We start from the raw sequence: 22,111 nt of genomic DNA, 5'->3' as shown, positions 1-22,111 counted from the left end.
ACTGCTAGCTTATTCATGTTCTATTTCCATAATTGTTTAAATTCAAGTTGTTTTTATATTTCAAAAAAACCTTTTGATTTTAAACGATATTCATTAAATATATACACGCATATGTATATTGACAGCATTTACAAATCAAAAACAATAATAGATACTAGATACATTTGTAGTAGTAGGTCTATATTAACACATTTTTAATATATTAATATAACCTACAAACAATTATATACATACATACATATATATATATATATGATATAATTATCTTCACAATAAATACAGCATTGTTTATATATTTATTATGATATATTTAACGACATTTGACATGGTGCATCTTCAGTCTTTTTGTTATATATTTGCATTTCGGCAACATATTTCTCCTTGGATCTTTCATACATGTCATAATATACCTGAAACAATACATTCCAAATGTATTTAATATCTAAAACGGTTATAAAAATTATGTTCAACATTTATATAACATGTAATATTTGATCTTACTTTTTTATCTTCGGAGCTGAGAGATTTCCAAGTAGTCGCAAGTTGTCTAGTAAGTTCTTGTTTACTAGGTTCTGGTTCCCCAGCTAAGCGTTCCATCACTCGAGGTCTCTGCTCTTGACAAAATTGGAAGAAAGGATTAGCAGGTCTCTTTGGCGCATTCGGATCAGCTTTTGCACCCTTTCTCTTTGTTCCTTTCCTAGGTTTCTCCTCTTTTGCATTATGGGCACCCTTTCCTCCTTTTTCTGACTTTGGAGTTGTTTCGAATACACTGTTCTCTTCTAATACACCCATTGGTGCCTCGCGCCAACGATCTCCATGTTGATTCAATCGATTGATCAAGAATCTACGATTAATATCACAAAAATATGAGTGACAAAAATTTACAAAAATTTCAGATTAGAGTATAATCTACGAGACTAACTTTTTCTCTTTCCTCACGCGTCCAAGAAGCTTCCTTACCATCTGGATTCTATAGACTAATCTCTCATTCTCCTAGAGTTTAAAAAATATATAGCTTGAAAAAATAGTTGATAATAATCATCTTGTGGAGGATACGCCACATATTTTTTTGAGAGAGAGAGAGGGAGAGAGACTTAACCTGCTGCAAAATATCACATCTTTCTAACAGTAATTGATACTTTTTCTTGTAGATATCAAACTCCTCTGGTTCCACGTCGTATTCAGATTCATCAGACATTGTAAATTATGGGTTTTTTTTAACGAAATATCGCTAAATTGTGTGCCTCGCAACTGTATCTTACACATGTATTCATACAGTGCACGTCACTTCTCACTTCACGTCAGTCAGTGTTTCTCCTTCAGAATCGTGACGTCATGTCATGTGACGTCTTGTGACGTGGTTATCGATGTGTTACATTTTCAGCGTGAATAACGCGTCATCTAGAATCACTTCCGCCTTTTGACAAAAGAGAATCACCATTTTTTTTCGAATTATTTGACAGTAAAGTTTTGATTAATTTAATCCGAGGGGTTGGTCATTAGTGGTTATAGTGTACAAAAATTACCCTTGATACGGATTACCTTTAAATTACCTCAGATTACTTAAGATTATCTAATACAAATTATGCCCATCATACTTAGAATTTAGAATGATATCTTTTTCGATTATTCCCTTTTTTTAATTTAAAATTAATCTTAAGGAATTTTTTAAAATATATATTTTAATTTTTTTGTTGTAAACAAAAAATTTTTTTCTATTTTAAAACATTTAAAAAAATGTTTTTAATATATTTTTAAAATATTTTATTATTTCTTAACGCTGTCAATTTTATTCCCAAAAACGTTGGAAATGAAAATTTAATTTTTGTTACTGTTAGTTGTTTTCTTTGCAATACATCCATAAAAATAAAGTGCGGTAAAAATGAAAATAATACCGGAATTACCGGCAGAATATTCAATACATGAAAATTGTGATATAGGTTTTGTTTTACCGTTAAATGACGATGGCTTATCAAACGTTGTAGATAAGAATGCATTTCGCAATTTTTAAATGCTCGTGTGTTCGTGGCCTGAGAGAGATGAAAGACGTGGTACCGCGAAAATCTAACCACGACAATTCTTAAATTATAAAAAAGCACGTTTTTACGAAGCGTCGACTCTAAAAATCGACTGCAAATGTATATATTATTGCAAAAAGATACAATTCATCAATGACGTTCACTAAGTTCAAAAATTAAAGATTACCTTAGATTACCTAACAGATTATTTGATATTACCCTTAGATTACTTAGATTTCCTATTAGATTACCCAAGATTACCTGAGACTGCTAAAGATTATTTAGAATTACCAAAAATTATCTTGGATTACCCAAAATTTCCTTTGGATTGCCGCTGAATTACCTAGCCCTTGTACAAAAATTACCTCAGTGACCAATCCCTCGATTTAATCGTTGATAAACTTTGCAAATTTTTTAATCAACAGCAAAATTTTAAAACTTTTATTATATCATGTATGATAATTATATTGTTAATTAAAATCGATGATCGAGTAAATTGAAATTTGGTTGAAATGTTCCAAGTGTAAAATATAGGGCCGCAATTTCACCATCCCCGATTAACTTAATCGGCCGATTAAATTTAAAAATTGTCAACTGCAAAGCTTAAAACTATAATATTAACTTTACCTACATTTATTATAAGATGTCTACGCTTTGCGCAGCTGGCAATTTTTAAATTTAATCGATCGATTAAGATAATATAGGACATGATGAAACTGATCCATAATTGTCTACATGGAACGTGCATATAGATAGTGCATAGATAGTGCATAGATAGTGCATATTATACTATGTGCAACGTGTCATTTGTTTGTCCATACATACGTATATTAACAATGAATAATCTACGAAGTACAGATCGAAGATTGCTCGTGAGTTAATTGATTTTTACATTTTATTTTTTATTCATGTTACTATATATTTAATCATAAAGGCGCAATTTTACGATGTCACGAAAAGTCGGCAAAGAATTTAATGAGCTTGATTTCATATCTATGAAAGGGAAAAATCAATATTATGCATATTATTGCGATTACGAGCTAAGCAATATATATATTATTTTTTGCCATTTAAAAATTCAAATAAAATGCAATAATTTAAAAACATAAAGTAGAAATTTATTATAACGTAACAAATATAATTATATATGACTTTGATATTTCATTAACAAATTACAAATAAAAGTCACGACACTTTTGATGCTTATTATTTTGAAATCAAATGAAAGTTGTGAAAACGCGAATTAATGATTTATAGTCGGAATATTAAGCGGTGTTTGTACGAAAGATGATTCTTATGGCTTACTTTCAATATTCAATGGGTGACATCATGAATATCATGCAAAAGTATTCAAAATTATTTTTGAAATTTTCTCGAAATGACAGGCCAGATTTTACAATAAAAATGAATGTAATAACAATTTCAACTTTCTTATTATTTTCAATCATGAAATTTTATCATACGAATTTGACTAATCGATTGTCAAGTAGTTTTTGTATTTCACACATTCTCGCATTATAATCTTGTTTACTTCACGATTACGCGGCCCGCGCTGAATGAACCGAGTCGCGTTTAATCTTGTCATGTTGGCAGAATTCCAGAGAGTGTGGATCCAAATAAGCGACGACGTTCAGTGTTGAAATTTAATAAAAAAAAAAAAAAAAAAAAATAGTCTCCAACTTTTCAGCGTGGAAACACCTTGGATATCTCTTTGACAAAATTCTCATTGAGAGAAGCGGGGAAAGCTTTTTCGCGCGGAGAGAGAATGCGCGATGATCGCGCGTGAATTGGAACGGGTTTCGAAGCGAGAGGGAAAGAGAGAGGGAGGAAGACGAGAATAAAATCGAGCAAGGTGCGACGAGAGCAAGAGCAAGAGGGCGGCGAGCGGGTAACATTACTGCGCGCGCGCGCAGTCAATCGCAGTCAAAATTCACCCTTGGCTCGTGCCGTTGGCTGCCGTTGGGAGCAACACCGGAGTGCGCCGAAGAGAGAGATATCAGTTTCCTGGTGCGCGTCATCCGCGCTCCTCCTCCGCTTCTTATTATTCGCTCGCTCGTCGATCATCCTCAGGGATTCACCGAATTGTTATCCATCACTTCCGGGTCGCGATCTCTCTCTCTTTCTCTCTTTCTCTCTCTCTCTCTCTCTCTCTCTCTCTCTCTCTCTCTCTCTCTCTCTCTCTTGCTCCTTCTCATCTTATACGTGTTCTCGAGTTTCCTCGGCGACTGCCAGCAGCGGATATCATCTTTTGCGCGCGTACCATGCAGCTCGTCGCAGTTTTTTAGCATTGGCCCACCGAGGACGGAGAACGAGCATCGGTGAGTACACAAAGATGTCAAACAGCCTTGCGTTTATTGTCAATCGACAACATTATTCCGAGGGACGGGATAACGATGAATGTATACGCGGATGTACGTGTGGTATATATCGAGTGGTGCGAGGTGTCGCACGCTACGAGAATGTATATGAGCTTTACAGAACCTTCCTGCGCCGCGCGGATCAATAACAGCCGTTGCGTATGGTAACGCAACCAGCTGATCGCCTGCGATATTAAAAAACCTTTTATTTACGTGTATTATTTTTGTCGCGCGTGCAATCGCGCCATTTTTTTCCGCACTTTTCCGCGGTAATAAAATGCGCGCAATATTTTTTTTTTCTTTGTTTTCACGCGGGATACAGTGTGTACGATGCGAGAGTGTAAACACGATGAGAGAATCGATTCTTTCTTCGCTTCAAAACACCGACATTTGTGCGTAAAAGAAGTAATAGGGCTAGTACGCGCATAAATAATATATAATAGTCTTTTGCTTATATACTCTTTGTGTACAAAGTGTATATATATATATATTGTATATAGATTTTTTCTTTTACAAACACGTTCAAAAGTACTGTGCAAAATTTCCGCAATGACGAATATCGAGTCGCGATAGAACTGCATTTTATAAATTATTTATTATTTCTATTATATCGCGACAATGTTGAGATATAAAATTTAATTTGGAGTTTTTTTTTTCTAAAACAAGTTATCAAGTTTTTATTTTTAAAATAAACGACTATTCTAATATCCGCGATACATTTGTCTTATCTTATTTATACAGAGTTAATTTAATTGATTTTATATATAGGAAAAACTGTTATTCTGCTCGCAAATCACAAAATTATATATATATATATATATATATATATATATATATATAATTACATATATCTATATATAATTATATATATTTATATATAATTATATATAAATATATATATATATATATAATTAAAATATAAAATTGATATTTTTTGAAAACATTATGATTAACAACATCTATTCATTGTTTTCTATTATTAACTGTAAATTTTCAATAGATTAGAGATTTGTCAATTAATATTCATTAAATGGAACAATTTTTGCACGTATCAATCTAGTTTGATATATATGAGATACACAGGAAAGTTATATTTAAACGAAATTATGTATTTTTTCGTATTGACATTCTATATTTATACTGCGATAACGTTAACGAATATAGGGAATATCCTTGTTAGATAATTCAGGCCTATTAGAGTCGTGTGAAATTTTAGTTTCGATGCGATACATATGTTTTTTTAGGTGCTTTTAATATGGGAAGATATATTAAAAGACATTTTTTTCAAGCTGAAAGATTATTTTTTTCACGAGAGTGCGAATGCTCGTATATCGATTCTATCGATGCAATATCTCGTTCTCGTAGTGTGTGTATGTTTATGAAATCGTTATCGTAAATGCAAACACTGTGCATTCCTCTCAATCGGATGTCCCCATAAAGTTTAAGACTATACGTTCGCAAGTGTCAGCGCACGCATATCACATGTTTCAATTTCTGGCGCGTCTGTTTTTTTTTCCAAAAATAAAACAAAAGATGTTAAACATTTTTTGTTTTATTTTTACTTTAATTCCGAGTTGAAAGTTTATAATAAAAATTTATATTCACAAATATTTACTAGAGATCGCTCTCTATCGGAGCAGATTGCGTTTGTCACAATTTTGATAATATTGTGTCATATGTATATATATTTTTTTTTCTTTAACAAATGGTCTTTTTTGAAAGCTGAGGTCTGAAGAATCGACGAATCTATTAAAAACTATATGAAAACGTGGATAAATAAAGAAGACCTAAAACGAGAATAAAATAAATCTAAAAACTTATTAGAAATATGTAAGATAGAATAAAACGTAATATTATGAAAAAATACGATTATTATTATCGATATTTAAATTGTTCAATTCGTCAAAGAAAGTCACATGAATAAAGCTTTTGAATTTCAAGAACGTTTGATTAAAATTAAATTAGCATAAATGAAATAGCAATAAATGTATAAAATATAAGCTTGTGATGATTAAATTAATTGGACCAAGTTTATATCAGGTTCGCTAAAGCGCGTGTGACATTTAATTGCTAGAGAATACAATATAGGTTTAGGAAATTTATGATCGCGATTTTCATATCTTTTTTCTATTATAGTACTATTTTTTAACGATACTTGTATTAAAGTTTGAACAAAAGCGATCTCTATATTTTCTTGAGTTGAATACTTCATTTTAGGTTTATTCGCGATAAATAACGCTAATCTCGATAACATTGGGTTACGGAAAGATTCGTGGATGCTGCGTCAATCTAACACGCTTTTAAACAGTATCCACATAATGACCAGTGTTGGGTAGTACCTAGATACATGTATCTAGATACAGTATCTAGATACATTTTGTGTATCTAAGCCTGTATCTGAGATATATTCAAATTGAAGTATCTGTATCTGTATCTAGATACAAAATATAGTATCTGAATTGCTTTTCTTAGATACATTTTCAGATACATTTTCACATATTTCTTTGAATTGATCAATTCTTTAAATTTTTAAAAGATCAAGACCACGTAAGAAAAAGCTGACAGTGCTCGACATGGAGTTTCTTTCTTATTTATCAGACAAGCAAAAAGATATTGAACTTTAAAAACAAATGTTTCATATGAGGAATATACGTACTATATATTACATCAATATATAGCACGTGTGTTCTACATATGAAATATTTGTTTCTAAAGTTTAACACAATTATATCAACACCGGTTAAGCGATTAATTATATTTAGCATTGGTGGTCAAATTTTAGTATCACGGCGAAATAGTTTGAGTAACGATATCTTTTTGAGGCATTTTTGATGTGTTAAGATTAACGAATAAAGCCGTAATGTAAACAAAAAATATTAATAAATAAAAGATTTATTCAGTATATTTTGTGCATATTACCAATATTATGATAAAATATAATAATTTAAAAGTATCTGATATGTATCTGAGATATTTTTAAAGTATCTGAGTATCTGTATCTATATACATTTTAATTTGTATATTTATATCTGTATCTAGATATATTTTTTCATATGTATCTGTATCTGTATCGAGATACATTTTAAATGTATCTTACCCTTCACTGATAAGGACACAATGAATCAAAAACGACGATATGTGCGGAAGATGAGTAATGTCATCGCACGTATATACGTGTGTAGATTTCTTTATTATAATGTAGGTACTGTGTTTAACATCGCGTATAGTTGATTGACGCATCTTTCCCGCTCGCTTTGTCGATTAGCAAATCTATTCGTGATTTATCAATTCGCGATTGAAATAATACATGATGCGTGACGAAGGAGTAAATACTTATTTATTAGGTATTGTGTTCCCTCTGCTTCATTTGTTATCTTGTCGTACAAATACTTGGATCGCACTTGTGTATATAAAATCATCTTAATGATGGAAAATTTTCGCCGTTGATTTATATCTATATGGAAAATTACGAAACGTGCAAGTCCGATCCTGCTTGTGTTGAACAGAGATTAATTAGATAGAGTTTGTGGTCGGGGAATTCCTTTGAAGGAAGGTATCCTCCTCTTAAATATATACGTGATAATTGTTCTGTTTATCTCCTTTGCCACGCCGAATGTTCTTCTACTCGGAAATCCATCGTTTCTTTGGAAGTTCTTTCCGGAATTATACTGTGAAAATTTCACAATCGTATACGATTTACATAAATCGATATTACATTTAATTCGCCTTTTATTTGATTACGTCGGTATTTCCCCGATACGATGAATGTAATATTTATTAGAATCGTTCTTTGTCCCTTTTGTTCGATTTTATTATATCCGACAAACGAAACATTTAATGATGAAAATATTTTTTTATCGCCAAGTAAGATCTGGCATAATTGACGAGATTTAAAGTGCCTTTCTCTTTAGTTGACTTAATAATCCGGATTAATTAATTAAATAATTTGACGAAAAATGTATAAAGATAAGATCGGATATATCGATTTCTATATTAATAATAAGTTTATCTTATACGTTTTTATACTCGCTACTATTCACTTTTATAAAATACACTTCTTTTATATCGAAGATTCAATTGTGCGCTGCGAAATCTTTCTATTATGCGATTAGCCATTTCGTTATCGTATAAAATTTATCTATATACTATATTATAGAATACTATATTATAGAATTATGACGAGGAAAATGATGATATAGATAATTAATTTCGCAACCTAAATGCTATTATCATTTGGTAAGTAATCTCTGCGATCTATCGTTCTTACGTAATACGATGACGAAAGTTTTACAATAGCTTGTGGTTACGCAGTGTTTCAACTTTGTACAGACGAGAGAAATAAAGTTTCAACTTCATTATGCTAAATAGTAGAAATTCGCATATAATTATATATGTGTGATTACTGTATAAAATAAGCAGAGAGTGCGAGAAAACAAAACTCCCGTTTCTTATCTGCACAATTCTCGGATGTGTGACTCGGGTGATAAGCTTCTATATACACATCAAAGCTATGTAGTTCTTCGGTTATTTGCCACGTTGCTAGACTGAAAACCGCTATAAAGATTGCGCATTTTTTATGTACATGCATGCATTTTGCTCGATGTATAAATCGAGTACTGATTCATATATGACGATTACGCAAGTGAGAATTTTTAATAATGCACGGTATTATCTTAAATATCAATTATTATTAGTATCATGTAAGAATCGTGAGACACTCTCTTTTCATTCAACGCTAGAAATTGTAACTTTGATCCTTATTATACTATATTATACTATTAATTTATAAATATATATTATATATATTTATAAATTAAATTTACAAAATTTTTTATGATTTATATAAATTAACTTTTTATAATATTTGAAATACGTATCTCTGATTCGCGAAACTACTTAAATATATTTCAAATGAAATTTATATTAATATAAATGTAAATTATTAATTTTTTATATGTATATTAATCGTTTATACATCAACAGGGCAGAAATAATTTATGTAAATATCTTCTAAGTAAATGTTATTCGCCAGTGAGAATTTAAGAAAATAACAGGTAGACAATTATTTCGACCAAAAAACTGACATCAGTATCTTTATTAATTAAATTAAAACACTACGTTTCGACTATAAATTTGAGTCCTTTTCAAGTGTTGTTAATATAAATCGAATAGAAATCAAGAGAACGAGTACAATACATGTCATTATGACATTCTGTCAATTACTGATAATTACTGAACTAAAATTTATGGTCGAAACGTAGTGTTTTAATTTAATTAATAAAGATACTGATGCCAGTTTTTTGGTCGAAATAATTGTCTACCTGTTATGTAAATATATTCTTTCTATTTCAAATATGTACATAATGTTATCAACCAAAAAATATATATATTTTTTAAATCTATATTAAATATATTATATTATATATGTTAAATCTATATAAATTTCTAATAATTAATCTCTCATATATCATTTAAAATCATCTGAAAGAGATTGCATTAGCAATGTAGAGGGAAATTGGCGAATTACCACAATGAGAGGACGTTTAATTAAAAATATTGGCGAGAAACGCGTGTTCCTTCTTGATAATCACGAGGCTACATCTTGAATCTTCGACAACGCGCGGTCGACTCGGCGGTGGTGGGTTTAAGATCCGAACACATAGCGACGTCACGACGAAATACGTTCGAAGCCAATGGTCATATGTATCAACAGCGAGAGCGAGTACCGCAGCTATCAGTATTAGCCCGGTCATCTTCCTGTGCGCGCAACTCGCCGATCTCGCGCGCGCGCGGCAAATCTCATCGTCTCGGGAGTGAGAGAGGGACACTCATCTTTCGAGATCGACAAATTCGCAAAAAAGAGACATCATGTTTCGCGAACGCGTAACGATGGGACAAATAGATGATCTACCGATCATCTTCCACACCGAGTATCGCCGATCGCGACGCGATTTTTAGGGAAGATAAGAAAAACATAACTGTTGTGTATCGACCGGATACGTTTATTAGTATCACGTGCACCAGGTCGTCCATACATTTTTTTTTTTAACTTTGCGACCGACGAAGAGAGAGGGAGACTGTCGTTATCAGTGACGACGTGTTACGTTTCCCTCGCTAACGATGAGATTTGGCGGGATCTGGAAACGCCGCTTCGCGAACGCGGGTGTTCGACCTCGTGCAAAGGCCAAGCGGTAGCGCTCTCTCTCTCTTTCTCTCTTTTTCTTTATTATCTTCAATATTATATAGTGCAATTCATGTACACGCGTTTACATCTTGGAAACCGACATTCGCATCGTTACTGCTTTGTGTGAAACGTCTTCGACAACAGCTGACCGATCCCGCATGGTTCTTCTTCACCGTCCATCATGGTTCGTTAACTCCATCTTGCCATTGTCTCGAGTAGAAAAACCACAGAAAATAAATCGCTAATTTTTTTTCTTTCTTCTTCTAACGTTGATTCTCTTGTTCGCGGTTTTTAATATCTTCACCGGGCATCTCGAGAGATATTTATGTACGTCGATGTTTATGTGTTAGAGATCGCGCGTTTATATGTTACGCGCGATATCATATTTTAATTTGAATGAAAGAGAATGAGAAGGAAATGCATAGAATTTCAATAATGTCAAGGGTTATCGTGAACTTTAATCATTCGCTTTCGACGATATGTAAACTTTCCCTGAAGTATTTCACGTTGAATATTTCGCCTCACTTCTCTCTACGGACGAGCTCTTAAATTTATAAACGCATCGTGGTGATTAATAAACCACTATTGTTTTGCAATCTTGAAAAATCACGTTATCGATATAAAGTTGGAGAGTTTTGATTAAATATGCGGATATAAACGGTTTCGAGAACGTAGTTGAAGAGAACCATGAAGTTGATCTACACATCGTCTTCGCAATAAACGATAAATGATAACAGGGTCCGAGATAATATAATACGAAGAAGTATTTATAAGTGTATAAAGATTTCACAGAATTAACAGAGATATTAATATACGCTAACTATACGGTGACGTCGAATTTCCGAGAGACATTCGAGATTTTTGTACTAATTCAAAAAAATTATATCAATAGCCCCAGACAGCACCATGTCCAAAATTGGAGCATAAGACATCTTCAAGAAATCTTTAAGAAGTCTTATGATATTCAAAAGACATCTTAAACATATCTTAATGATGTCTTATGCACCGATTTTGGAGATAGTGCTGTCTGGGACGTCGTGTAATCATTTGATTTTCGAAGGACACGTAATAAGTTTCGCGATACAATAAGTATAGATTGACAGCGGCTCGCTTTACATACGTAATTTCTTTCCGCATACCTTCCTTGGTGCGCACGTCCTTTCTTTTTCTTTTTATTTCTGGATTACCTTGTTGAACAGGTTTCGTCGCGGGGTTGCGTTCGCGGTATACTTTTTGACATCTGAAATGATAATAATATTAATCCCGAGTGCGCATGACGTTTCGCTATTATCCGAAAAAATAAAAGACAGATTTATAGGAGATGTGTAGTTCGCGTACAGCTCTAAAGCATCGCATAACTAACGCTTAAGACTCGAGAAAATGCGATCGATTTGCCTCGCCTGGATGAGCGCTCATTATCATGGCACATGACTTCAAGTTTGTTCTCCTTCGATGCCGATAACGATTGGCGAAGATGCGGTAGTTTCCCGGTCAAATGTTACTTAGTTGATGACGTTGACCGATAAACCAATGAGACAGCGCGTCATGTGATGGAACATGACGCTCTTCAACGCCATGTAACGTGACTGATAAATCTCTACATTGAGAGAAAAAGTTGTAGTCATCATAATTTACAATTGGCTTTGTGGTGCAAATTATATATATATAAGTTATTAATTTTATTATTAATAATCTATTATAAAAATGGAAATGTCAACCATATAATTATTTAAATTACTATATTATAGTATAGTTACTATATTATATCAACATTATGGAGTAGTAATAACTATAAAAATAGAAAAGTCAACTATATAAAATTATTTTACTATATTATATTATAGTTATTGTACTTATTATATTATAGCAATTATAGTGACACATATCAGGCACTTTTCTCTCGCAAGTAGAAATTTATTAATTTTCACAGAGCTGTCTGACATTTACACGTTTGTACGACGTATATGTGCAATTCGAGGAATTGATTATCATAATTTGTTTTTCGATTTGTTAAAGCTATGGTAGAGAATTGGAAAACGAACAAATACGCATTATACGGATAATATATTACCGATGAAATCGGTGGAATCTCTCTCTCACAACACAATGCGCCAACATTAATGCGGAAAAAGTATAAACGCCTAGCTGGGTTGAATTTAGAGCGTGAACATGTCCCGATTTGCCATCGGGCAGGAAGCCAGGATTGCGCAAAATTTTCTCGGCCAAAGGCGCCTGTCTCCTCGTCCCTCTCTCTTCCCAAAAATTAGATTTCAGATTTCTACAATTCTTCAAAATAAAAAATGTGCAGTTCACTTATCAATATTATATACTTGAAATAATCAATATACAGTGTATTGCTTTACATTCAGTAAGCTATGTCGTTATACACGTGGTATAAAACTGGACGCTAATTTTATCAAACTCCTTGCGTTGTAAATATTATTTTCTTTAGGGATATATGTGTGTGTGTGTCTGTGTGTTTGTGTGTGTGCGCGTGGAGAAAGAGGAGAAGAGAGTTTATTTTCTAAATTTATTCTATCGATAAGCAACTTCCACGTAGATTAAAGTTACGATTAATTTCGTGTTTCGTGATCACATTTTTGATGATCGTCGTCAAAATGGAGAACAGAGTTGCGCTTATCGCTGCTTAATCTTTAGCAGTTTCGCGCTCGCTCTTCTGCCGAATCCTCTTGATTTCGCGTATTTACACGCGACACACACACAAGCACTCACATTCGTGTGATGAAGTTGCATGTAAAAAGTTAAATAGCCGTCTTCCTCCGAGTTAAGTAACCCGGCAAGATCTAGGCCAACGTTAAATCTACGTTTAGTTTTGACAAACACCGAGAAGAGAGTATAACTCGCAAAAGCTGACGAGTGTTTATAATCCGGCATTGTAACGTTAACAATCAATCGGATCATTTTGACATCATATGCAAATCTACCGAGATTGATTTAACGAGAGATGTAGAAATCGAGACATGTTTGCTTAATAAAATATATTTCGTATTAATTGCAACAGCTAGTCCTTTTTAAGCAAACTTCAAAATTTTAAATAGACTTTCTCGAAATAACGTGCAGTTTTTACGATGAATAATCGAACATTTGGCGACGTTGAACGTTGTCTCAAGTATTGAATTAAATTCGTCAAATTCTAGAGCACCGTGTCAAGTGTGATACCTTTAACACGATTATGAACTCTTGAAATTTTTGCTTCATTCTAAAATTTTGGACAAATTTGAAATTGTGAGACAGACGGTGCACAGAAGAGTGAGGCGGAAGGTGCGGAGGAAAGGTAGTGGATCGCACGATACACGCGCGATCATCGTGGCCACCGTTAAATCCTTAAATTGATAGCAACTCATACACAATGAGCTTCATTTATAATCGCTGACTCTAACTCGAGAGCTACTTTGGCTGGTTACGAAATGTCAGAAGCGAATCACGCCGAGTCGAGTGTCTTTGCCAAACATCGAACTTGGGACGTCTAATAATGCTCGAGAATGTTGCTTTAGCGAGTAAATATAGCGGCCAAGCCGAGGGTATTCTTTTTTTCCGCGGCTGCGTGCGTCACTTTGATCGTATTATTACCGCGCGTTTGAGTAACGATATCTCGTTTGCGAGAGAGAGAGAGAGAGAGAGAGAGAGTTTCGATTTAAGCGGAGAAAAAAAGGGGGTAAATAAAGCGTACAATAAAGTTGGAGATAAATTTCGTCTTTAGAAAAAAAGGATGCGATCTCGCATCTTGAACACATTTCTTTGCCAATGACGACAGAAACTTATTAATCTAAGTCGCTTCTTTATTTAATTATATTTTATTACTCGGGTAATTTACACACATCTTTCTAGCTGTGAGACGGCATTTATCGCTAATGACTGGTCCTTTGTTGCAGAATACAACGCGAGGACAGTACGTTTCGCCGCATGGGTGCCTGGGTTGACGATCGTTTCGTGGAGGAGGAGGTGGTCCCAAGTAATCAAAGTACCACTTGGACTTGGAGAATCCGGAGCCGCGATTGCAATGGTGGTGGACCGCTACATGGTCGATCGGGTGCCGACTATCAATCGCCAAACAACTTCGCGTCGACCTGCTCGTCGTCAGCATCCTTGTTGCCGTTGCGCCGTCAGTTCACCAGGCAGCTCTATGAGTGGCCTTGTTTACCGTTGTTTAAGTCAAGGACGAAACTAGATCTTTATTGAATCGATCATTCCGTTGAGAACAAGAGCCGCCCGAGGAGCGTTGTTTGTTTGCAAATACAGATATAGTATTCGAGTTCCTTTTTTTTCTGTTATCGTATGAGATTGTTTGCATGTGTATGTTTGCGTGGACGTTTGTCTATTGGGATTGGTGTCGCGGAGAGAAAGATTGGATCGCCTGGAAGTCTCAATATTTTCGAAGGTGAATTCCGAAAGTGCATATACCATCCACATTCTTCGTCTCTTCAATATGGCCGAGTGGACCAAGTTCAACGATCGAAATAAGCTAAGTCGATCCGACGAACGAGCGAATAAGGACGATATTGTCGTAAAGCAATCGTACACCGAAATAAATGACGATGAGATTATCAACCAAGATTCATGCGTGATAAATGATCGAAACGATTGCGATCATGAACGCGAGGAGACGATCGCGGACTCGAGTTTGACTCAGGAATTGGAGCACGTCAATAGTTTTCGGAATAATTCGGAATTCCTGGAAGGCTCACTAGAGCAAGATGGAGAAGAGAGATTTGTGAAAGACAATCATGAACGAATAGGGGAATCGGGCGCGAAGATACGTCGGGAAGCTCGTCAGGAGTTGAAGGAAGCCTTGCAAAATTCGCAAAACTCACCGAAAAGACCCAATAGTCTTTACAAAGAGGACGTGTCGAGTCCACAGAAGCTGAAAAGCGTTTACAATGAGAGAAATACAATTTTTGGTTCGCCTATCAGAAACCTCTTGTCGTCCAAGGATCGCTTGTCGACTGAAGACAATACCGAGAAGCTCGCGAACGGGAAGTTTATTAAGGATGACAAGCAGCAGCATCACGTGCAATTTAACAAAAAGTCCAAGAAGCAACAGTCGCGTCACACATCTGAAGAAAGACCGCAACCGAGTCCGTCGATCTCTACATCTACCACGAGCAGTTTCGAAGATAATTCGAGCTTGGCACAGTTTTGCGAAGCAAGACCACCCGACGGAGGCTGGGGCTGGGTCGTCGTTGCGGCCTCCTTTATGGTAAACCTGATCGCGGACGGCATTACCTTCTCCTTCGGCGTAATATACGTCGAATTTCTGAATTATTTCGGCGGGGGAAAGTCCCAGACAGCCTGGATCGGCAGTCTCTTCATGGCGATGCCGCTATTGTCGGGGCCGGTGGCAAGTTTTTTAACTGATCGATACGGTTGCAGAAAAGTAACCGTAGCAGGTAGTATACTTGCGACGGCTGGTTTCGTCGTAAGTTCCTTCGCGAATTCCATGGGGGTGCTCATCTTCACCTTCGGCATCGTAGCGGGTTTCGGTTTGTCCTTGTGCTTTGTCGCAGCGGTGGTAATCGTGGCGTACTACTTCGACAAGAAGAGATCCTTCGCCACCGGTTTGTCAGTATGCGGTAGCGGAATTGGGACTTTCATTTTCGCCCCGGTCACGCAGTATCTCTTGGCGGAGTATGGCTGGAGGGGAACTACGTTGATACTGGCAGGATTATTTTCGAATCTCGCTGTATGCGGATGTCTTATGCGGGATCTCGAATGGACTACCATTAGAGCGAGAGCGAAAACTCAAGAGAGGAAAAAGAATCGGGAGAAAAAGAGATCCAAGATGCAGAATTCCAACGCAGATTCTTTTTCAGCCACCAGTTCCGCGAACACGACCACGCAAACGCCGCACGGCGAATCTAAAAGGGGTTTCGCGTCCGCCAACGCGATGATCATTGAGAATCTTCGGCTTCAGGACGGCGACGAGGAGAGCGGCGAGAAGCTCTTCTCTAGCTTGGTAAGTCTGCCCACCTTCGTTAAAAACAGGGAGAAGGTACCTCTGGAGGTGCTGGAACTACTTAGCGCGAACAAGGCCGTATACAATGTCCTTCTGCAAAATTACCCGAGTCTTTTGATATCGTCGAAGAGTTTGAGCGATTCAGGAGCATTGCACGATCAACTGAGTACACCCTCGGCCCGATTTATACCTACGCCGAGCCCACTAGCCGAGTTAAAAATTGAAAACGAAAACGAAAAGGACAAGGATACGCGCAACGAACGAACATTTCGCGGCGAGCAACAACGGCAATCGGTAGAACCGGCGTACTTATGGTGGCTCAAGAAAATCGATTCCGATACTCCGTTGAGACGTTCCAGTACGGAGCAACCTAGGAGACTGCCCACCGCGTATCTAAATGACATCAGAATGCATAGGCACAGTCTGACTTACAGAGGCGCCATGCTGAACATCAATCGGTATCGTCTGAGAGCTTCGAGCTGCCCGGACATTTATAGAAACTCGATGACCACCATCGCCAAGACGAAGCTCGTCTGGTACGCCGGACTCTGGGAATTCTGGGACTTGATTGTCGACATGCTCGACTTTTCGTATTTCGCCGATCTGAGGTTTCTGCTGTTCGCTGTCAGCAATTTTCTCTTGCACACGTGGTACGACGTGCCTTATGTCTATCTGACGGACAACGCAATCGAGGTTGGATTCAGCGAGACGGACGCGTCTATTCTGATCTCGGTGATCGGGATCGCTAACATGAGCGGCGAGGTAAGTGACGAGGGAAAACGAACATGACTAAATAAATCACGCTTCGATCCAACAGTGTAATGGTAAAAGTGGAACTTTTTATTGCAGATTTTTCTAGGTTGGGCCGGTGATAGAGCGTGGGTGAACGCGTCTATCGTATACGCGGTGTGTATGGCTCTCTGCGGCGGCGTTACCGCTCTGATACCCATAGTTGTCAACGATTACTATACCTTATGTGCAGTCTCTGGTGCCTTTGGATTATTCATCGCAGCGAATTACAGTCTCACCAGCATCATCCTTGTCGAGCTGATCACTTTGGAAAGGTTTACGAATGCTTACGGTCTTCTGTTATTGGTCCAAGGAGTAGCCAATCTTATGGGTCCTCCGTTAGCTGGTAAACGCTTCATTTTTCTTACAGATTTCATTTTTTACATGTAGAAACATCACCGAGCGAATACTAAAGATAAACGATTTCTTTTTAGGATGGCTGTACGATATTACAGGCACATACGATCTCTCTTTCTACCTGGCGGGGTTGTTCATCGCGTTGAGCGGCGCGTTGTTATTAGTGATGCCTTTGATCAGTTTGTACAGAAAATGCCGAGGAAACGAATCCGAGGAGAGAACTGTCGACGAGGATTTTAATGAGATAGATAATGTGTAAATATGCCGATATTTATCGAAATAACACAAGAGCCAGAGAGCAACCATTGTCTGCGGTTGCTATTGCGCGACTAAAGTCGCGATGGAATTGTAAAATTCTTGCGAAAATTGCCACAGGTACTCCTTAATTCCGTAGCAGTGTCAGAGTTTTAACATACTGATAACATATGAGTCGCTCGAGCCGGCTGTGGTGTATTACATAGTTATAAGTTTTGTGTCGAAATGACCCTGCGAGGTCATCGACAATTAATGCGACAACTAATGCGAGCGACTCGAAGAGTATTATATAAACTGACGAATTATACGTGACAAATCGTAATTATCAGCGGATTCCGATTCTACATGACTATCAGCGGATGCTGATGCTTCGCTAGGATCTTTCGCGAAGGTCACCAGGTCACTTCTAATCTCTCTTAGACATTGCGTAAAGGAAATTATTTCGAGAGTGAGTATAGTTTTAATATTTTCAATAGCGCAGTAGAGTGATTACGCGAGAGTATAGAGTAAATACATTGTACAAATTAGGGGAATGCGCGCCTGCTCGCGATAATATAAAGTCGAAGGGCCTGTGGAAGGAGAGAACAGTTTTTCGTTGATTGATCGCGCTATTTATCGCGTTTATGCCGTCGATAAATAATTTGCGTCGAAACAGATATATATGCATTCTTGGCGCGCTGCAACAACTAAGTATATAATTTCGAATCTCAGGATACTACCCAACCAATAATATATTGATGCGTATTATATATACATAGGTTCGAAATCGGGACATTTCTGGTGTCCGCTAATCTCTTATTTGCATGTACAGAAAAATCATACGGACTCTATGCGCAACATGCTTGTAGTCGCTATTCCTTCGTCAAGTGCGTTGTGTATTTTGAAGCTAGATTGTACAACTGACAAGTTATCCTTCCCTCCACCTTCCCCGCTTCCCCCGTCCGCCCTCGGATAACGCGAAAGGTATTGTAAATTAATCAATGCACCAGATACTCTCGACCTTTGTAATCACCATCGTATAAGGTGCATCCTTCGCATAGGAGCCTTGCGAATTATTTAAATTATTAATTTACTTAAATTAAATGTTTTATTAATTTAAACATTACATATAAATTCGTATCATTCGTTTGACCCTTCAGTCAGATGGAAATATCAATTCGAGCGCTTATATAAGTTTTGTGAAGCAATCGCGAATTAATACGTTATATGCGTTATAAATTGTGAGTCCAACGCGGAAGAAAAATTTTGCTCGAGTTTATTCCTTTTTTTTTTTTACTGTTAAATGTAAGCGGGACAGCAACCTCGATTAAATCGATCTTTTGAAAATACGCATATTTTTTTTTAATTTTAAGATGAGCGAGGATAAAAAAAAGAAATTACACAAACGAGTTAATCTAAAGATTAATGCCGAAATCGAAGATTGAAGAATCGAGTGCTTTGATAGCAGATTTTCTCATTTAGAGTGCGATGCACGAATTTCCTTTTAAAATAACATGTGTCTATAAAATAGGCATGCGTGTATAGCTTGTCTGTGATCATAAACTTGCCTCTTTATCAATTTTGCGAGCTACAAATAGACTACTACCTCCGTTATCATAGTATATGCGTACGTACATGCGTGCGTGTGTGCGTGCATGTGTTCGTTCTTTTTTTTTGTTTTTATAAAATGTAATCTATATTTGCACTTATGGATTACACGAGCGTTTTTTTCCCCTTTTTTTTACTAAAAAAAAAAAAAGGAAACGAGTAATAGTCATTGTAGCAATTTTCGATTGTACATATAATAACACGAACGAAGAGAGAATAGTTGTATAAATTTAACGCAAACAACATAATGGATTTATTGGTGAGGAGTAGTTTTTATTGCTCTCTGTGTATGTGGAAAGTTGTAAGCGAAATGTACATTACTTGACGAAAAATTGAAATCGTGCCGTGCATTCCGATGGGAATTAACGTCAAACGAAATAGAGGTTTTTTAAAACTAGTCAAAATCGCACTACAATATTTTAGGTACTGTCGATTTCACACAAAAAAATTTTATATTCCAAAGATTTCTCTTATATATAGTATATCGTCGTAGGGTTAACATCGTACGTATAACATTATAATATACGAGGCCTTTACACTAAAATAAAATACGAAAAAAATATTTATTGCTTTCAGATATTATAAGAATTAAATCGAACTAGACGGCAGAGGTGACATCGTCGTGAAACGAGAGTTTCGGATATTTTTTATTAGTGCCGTATATAATAAAATTTGGTACCCGAAAGTAAATAAGTAATTGCAACACCCGAGATTGAAATTTTGAATTTCGATCAAAGCGTATTTTTTCGATTATATAGAGATATGATCGCGATTGGTGTCTTATATAATTGTGTCCGGTGCCAAGTGTCCAAATTATGTGAGTGTAATAATTTTTCTTGCAGCATATGTGCTCGCACATCATACATCACACGCGTACGCAGCCTTATATGGCATCTACGAAACGTATAAAGCAATATTTTAATATATAAAAAAAAGGAAAAAAATTGTGTATTTCATATATTTACGATATCAGGTCGCCGGCTGACGACTTTCAAACGGTAGTATTAAGCGATTATAGTTATTAAGAGGAGGAAAATGGAGACGCAAATAATCTGTGAAAGAACGAACGAGGACCTTTGATAGAATTGTCAAATCGAGTACGACCCGGAGAGCGATTCCTTCCAGTAAAAAGAAGATAAAAGAAAAAAAAAGAAATGAAAGAAAATATAGCGAGAGCGTTTTTAGCTGACGATATAATCAGCATTCCACTTATATTGTGTAAGATTGCCGAGTTCTTTTAGAATTTCGGCATTCTACGAATTTTCGAAGAAATACTTATCGATTATCAATTATATTTCCGACGATTTTAATCGCGTTAATTAGATCGTTACGATATCGATCTAGTGTGTCTCTATTACATCAGATTATCTTATATATTGGCGCAAACCGTTACGGATTTCAACGTTCTTGTTGACTCTTAAATATTAAAAGAACGAGTCTACGATTAGTCTTATACATGTAATACGTAAATTCTTAGCCAGTGCCGATTCCTAGAACGATGCGATGCGATCGGTTCAGTTTCACGTAAATCCTCTCTCATGTATTGGAAAATATCCGAAGATGATCCGAAATAAATATCGTAGTGGTTTCTCGACAACCCTTACATGTTTATTTCATAATAACAAATTTCGCGTTTCATATACAAATTTTGTTTATTTTGTTTGATAAACATATATATTTATGGTAGAAATTATATATAGAATAGAAATTATATTTTACTGTAGAAAACAAATGTGTTTAGAAAGAAAGAAACATATATAATATCGTTTTTTTTAATTTTTTATTGGCTTTATTTTGATATGTATATAAGAGAAAATTCTATATTTAATTTGGAATAAAAAGTAAGATCATGAGTCAATAGTGCGATACTCTCATTCATTGACAGCTACATGTGAATTAGCCGACTACCGGCGGTGGACTGTCATTGACGTCGGGTGACATCGGATAACATCGGATGACATCGGATGACGTCACACCAGTTTCGTGTTTCGTGTTGACACAGTCGAGATAATTTTATCGATCGGCCATTTATTTTCAGATATATTTTTTGCTCTCTCTTTCTCTTATACATAAAAGTATACTTTTCATTGCCGTGAATGTCGACAAACTTTGTCAAAAGTAATACAAATGGTACTTGAATATATATTAAAAAAAGATTTTTATAAAATACTCCAATATGCATTTCGCAAGGTTCGAAATTAAAAAGACCATCTCGCTTTTAATCGCGAATTATGTAATATTTCACGATATTGATTTAGACGCACGATAATTATCGATTAGACAACTCAAAAGAAGCGACGGAAAATGCCATATCTCGCGGCGCCAAACGCATCGAATTAGGATTTTATTATTTAACTTTTTATTATTCTATTTATTTCTTATATTTTTATTATTTAACTACAACATGAATGTGACTTTTCGTTATCGTTAATAAGTTAAATGTAGTTCAAGTATCGACTTAAGTATCGTTAAATATTCATTATTATACATAGTAAAAACGTCAGTTTAGCGGTAACGTCAAAATGCGCGGTTGAGATATCACGCTACATAGTATCTGATATATAAACTGTATCGCACTATCTAATAAATG

At 35.7% G+C, this 22,111-nt stretch overlaps 2 protein-coding genes and 1 long non-coding RNA gene across 5 annotated transcripts; 1 reads left to right on the top strand and 2 right to left on the bottom strand.

Moving 5' to 3' along the window:
- Window positions 1-2: 2 nt before the first annotated feature.
- Window positions 3-1,326, bottom strand: LOC145932746 (uncharacterized). Its single transcript, XM_083031959.1, has 4 exons — window positions 1,100-1,326; window positions 923-993; window positions 502-844; window positions 3-410 (listed from the first exon to the last, which is right to left on the bottom strand). The coding sequence occupies exons 1-4, from the start codon at window positions 1,196-1,198 to the stop codon at window positions 300-302; spliced, it is 624 nt and encodes a 207-aa protein (XP_082888085.1). The 5' UTR covers window positions 1,199-1,326; the 3' UTR covers window positions 3-299.
- A 2,612-nt stretch (window positions 1,327-3,938) lies between these two features.
- LOC145932737 (monocarboxylate transporter 9) lies at window positions 3,939-21,118 on the top strand. 3 transcript variants are annotated; one of them, XM_083031939.1, is made up of 4 exons: window positions 3,939-4,336; window positions 14,453-17,295; window positions 17,383-17,668; window positions 17,757-21,118. In XM_083031939.1, exons 2-4 carry the CDS (start codon window positions 15,007-15,009, stop codon window positions 17,936-17,938), a joined length of 2,757 nt encoding a protein of 918 aa, XP_082888065.1. In that variant the 5' UTR covers window positions 3,939-4,336; window positions 14,453-15,006; the 3' UTR covers window positions 17,939-21,118. The 3 variants fall into 3 exon arrangements, with proteins under 3 accessions (XP_082888065.1, XP_082888067.1, XP_082888066.1); XM_083031941.1 differs by lacking the exon at window positions 3,939-4,336 and adding an exon at window positions 10,107-10,566; XM_083031940.1 differs by lacking the exon at window positions 3,939-4,336 and adding an exon at window positions 10,583-10,743.
- On the bottom strand, window positions 10,683-12,830 carry LOC145932741 (uncharacterized). The gene is made up of 4 exons (XR_014424773.1): window positions 12,631-12,830; window positions 11,898-12,156; window positions 11,699-11,799; window positions 10,683-10,769 (listed from the first exon to the last, which is right to left on the bottom strand). It is a non-coding gene; the product is annotated as an uncharacterized LOC145932741 (long non-coding RNA).
- Window positions 21,119-22,111: the final 993 nt, after the last annotated feature.

This window comes from Prenolepis imparis, unplaced genomic scaffold (assembly GCF_030444845.1).
Source record: "Prenolepis imparis isolate NDT839.2.m4 unplaced genomic scaffold, iyPreImpa1.0 SCAF_2, whole genome shotgun sequence".
Taxonomy (NCBI): Eukaryota; Metazoa; Arthropoda; class Insecta; order Hymenoptera; family Formicidae; genus Prenolepis; species Prenolepis imparis.
The sequence above is the reverse complement of the archived record's forward strand: the minus strand, read 5'-3'. Positions and strand labels throughout refer to the sequence as shown.

Excerpts from the sequence above, each read along its gene's own strand:
- LOC145932746 (XM_083031959.1), bottom strand. The coding sequence starts at position 1,198 with ATGTCTGATGAATCTGAATACGACGTGGAACCAGAGGAGTTTGATATC. Across the intron at positions 994-1,099 it reads GATGTGATATTTTGCAGCAG|GAGAATGAGAGATTAGTCTA; the intron begins GTTAAGTCTCTC and ends TTTAAACTCTAG. Across the intron at positions 845-922 it reads CGCGTGAGGAAAGAGAAAAA|ATTCTTGATCAATCGATTGA; the intron begins GTTAGTCTCGTA and ends TATTAATCGTAG.
- LOC145932737 (XM_083031939.1), top strand. The coding sequence starts at position 15,007 with ATGGCCGAGTGGACCAAGTTCAACGATCGAAATAAGCTAAGTCGATCC. Across the intron at positions 17,296-17,382 it reads TCGCTAACATGAGCGGCGAG|ATTTTTCTAGGTTGGGCCGG; the intron begins GTAAGTGACGAG and ends TTTTTATTGCAG. Across the intron at positions 17,669-17,756 it reads TATGGGTCCTCCGTTAGCTG|GATGGCTGTACGATATTACA; the intron begins GTAAACGCTTCA and ends ATTTCTTTTTAG.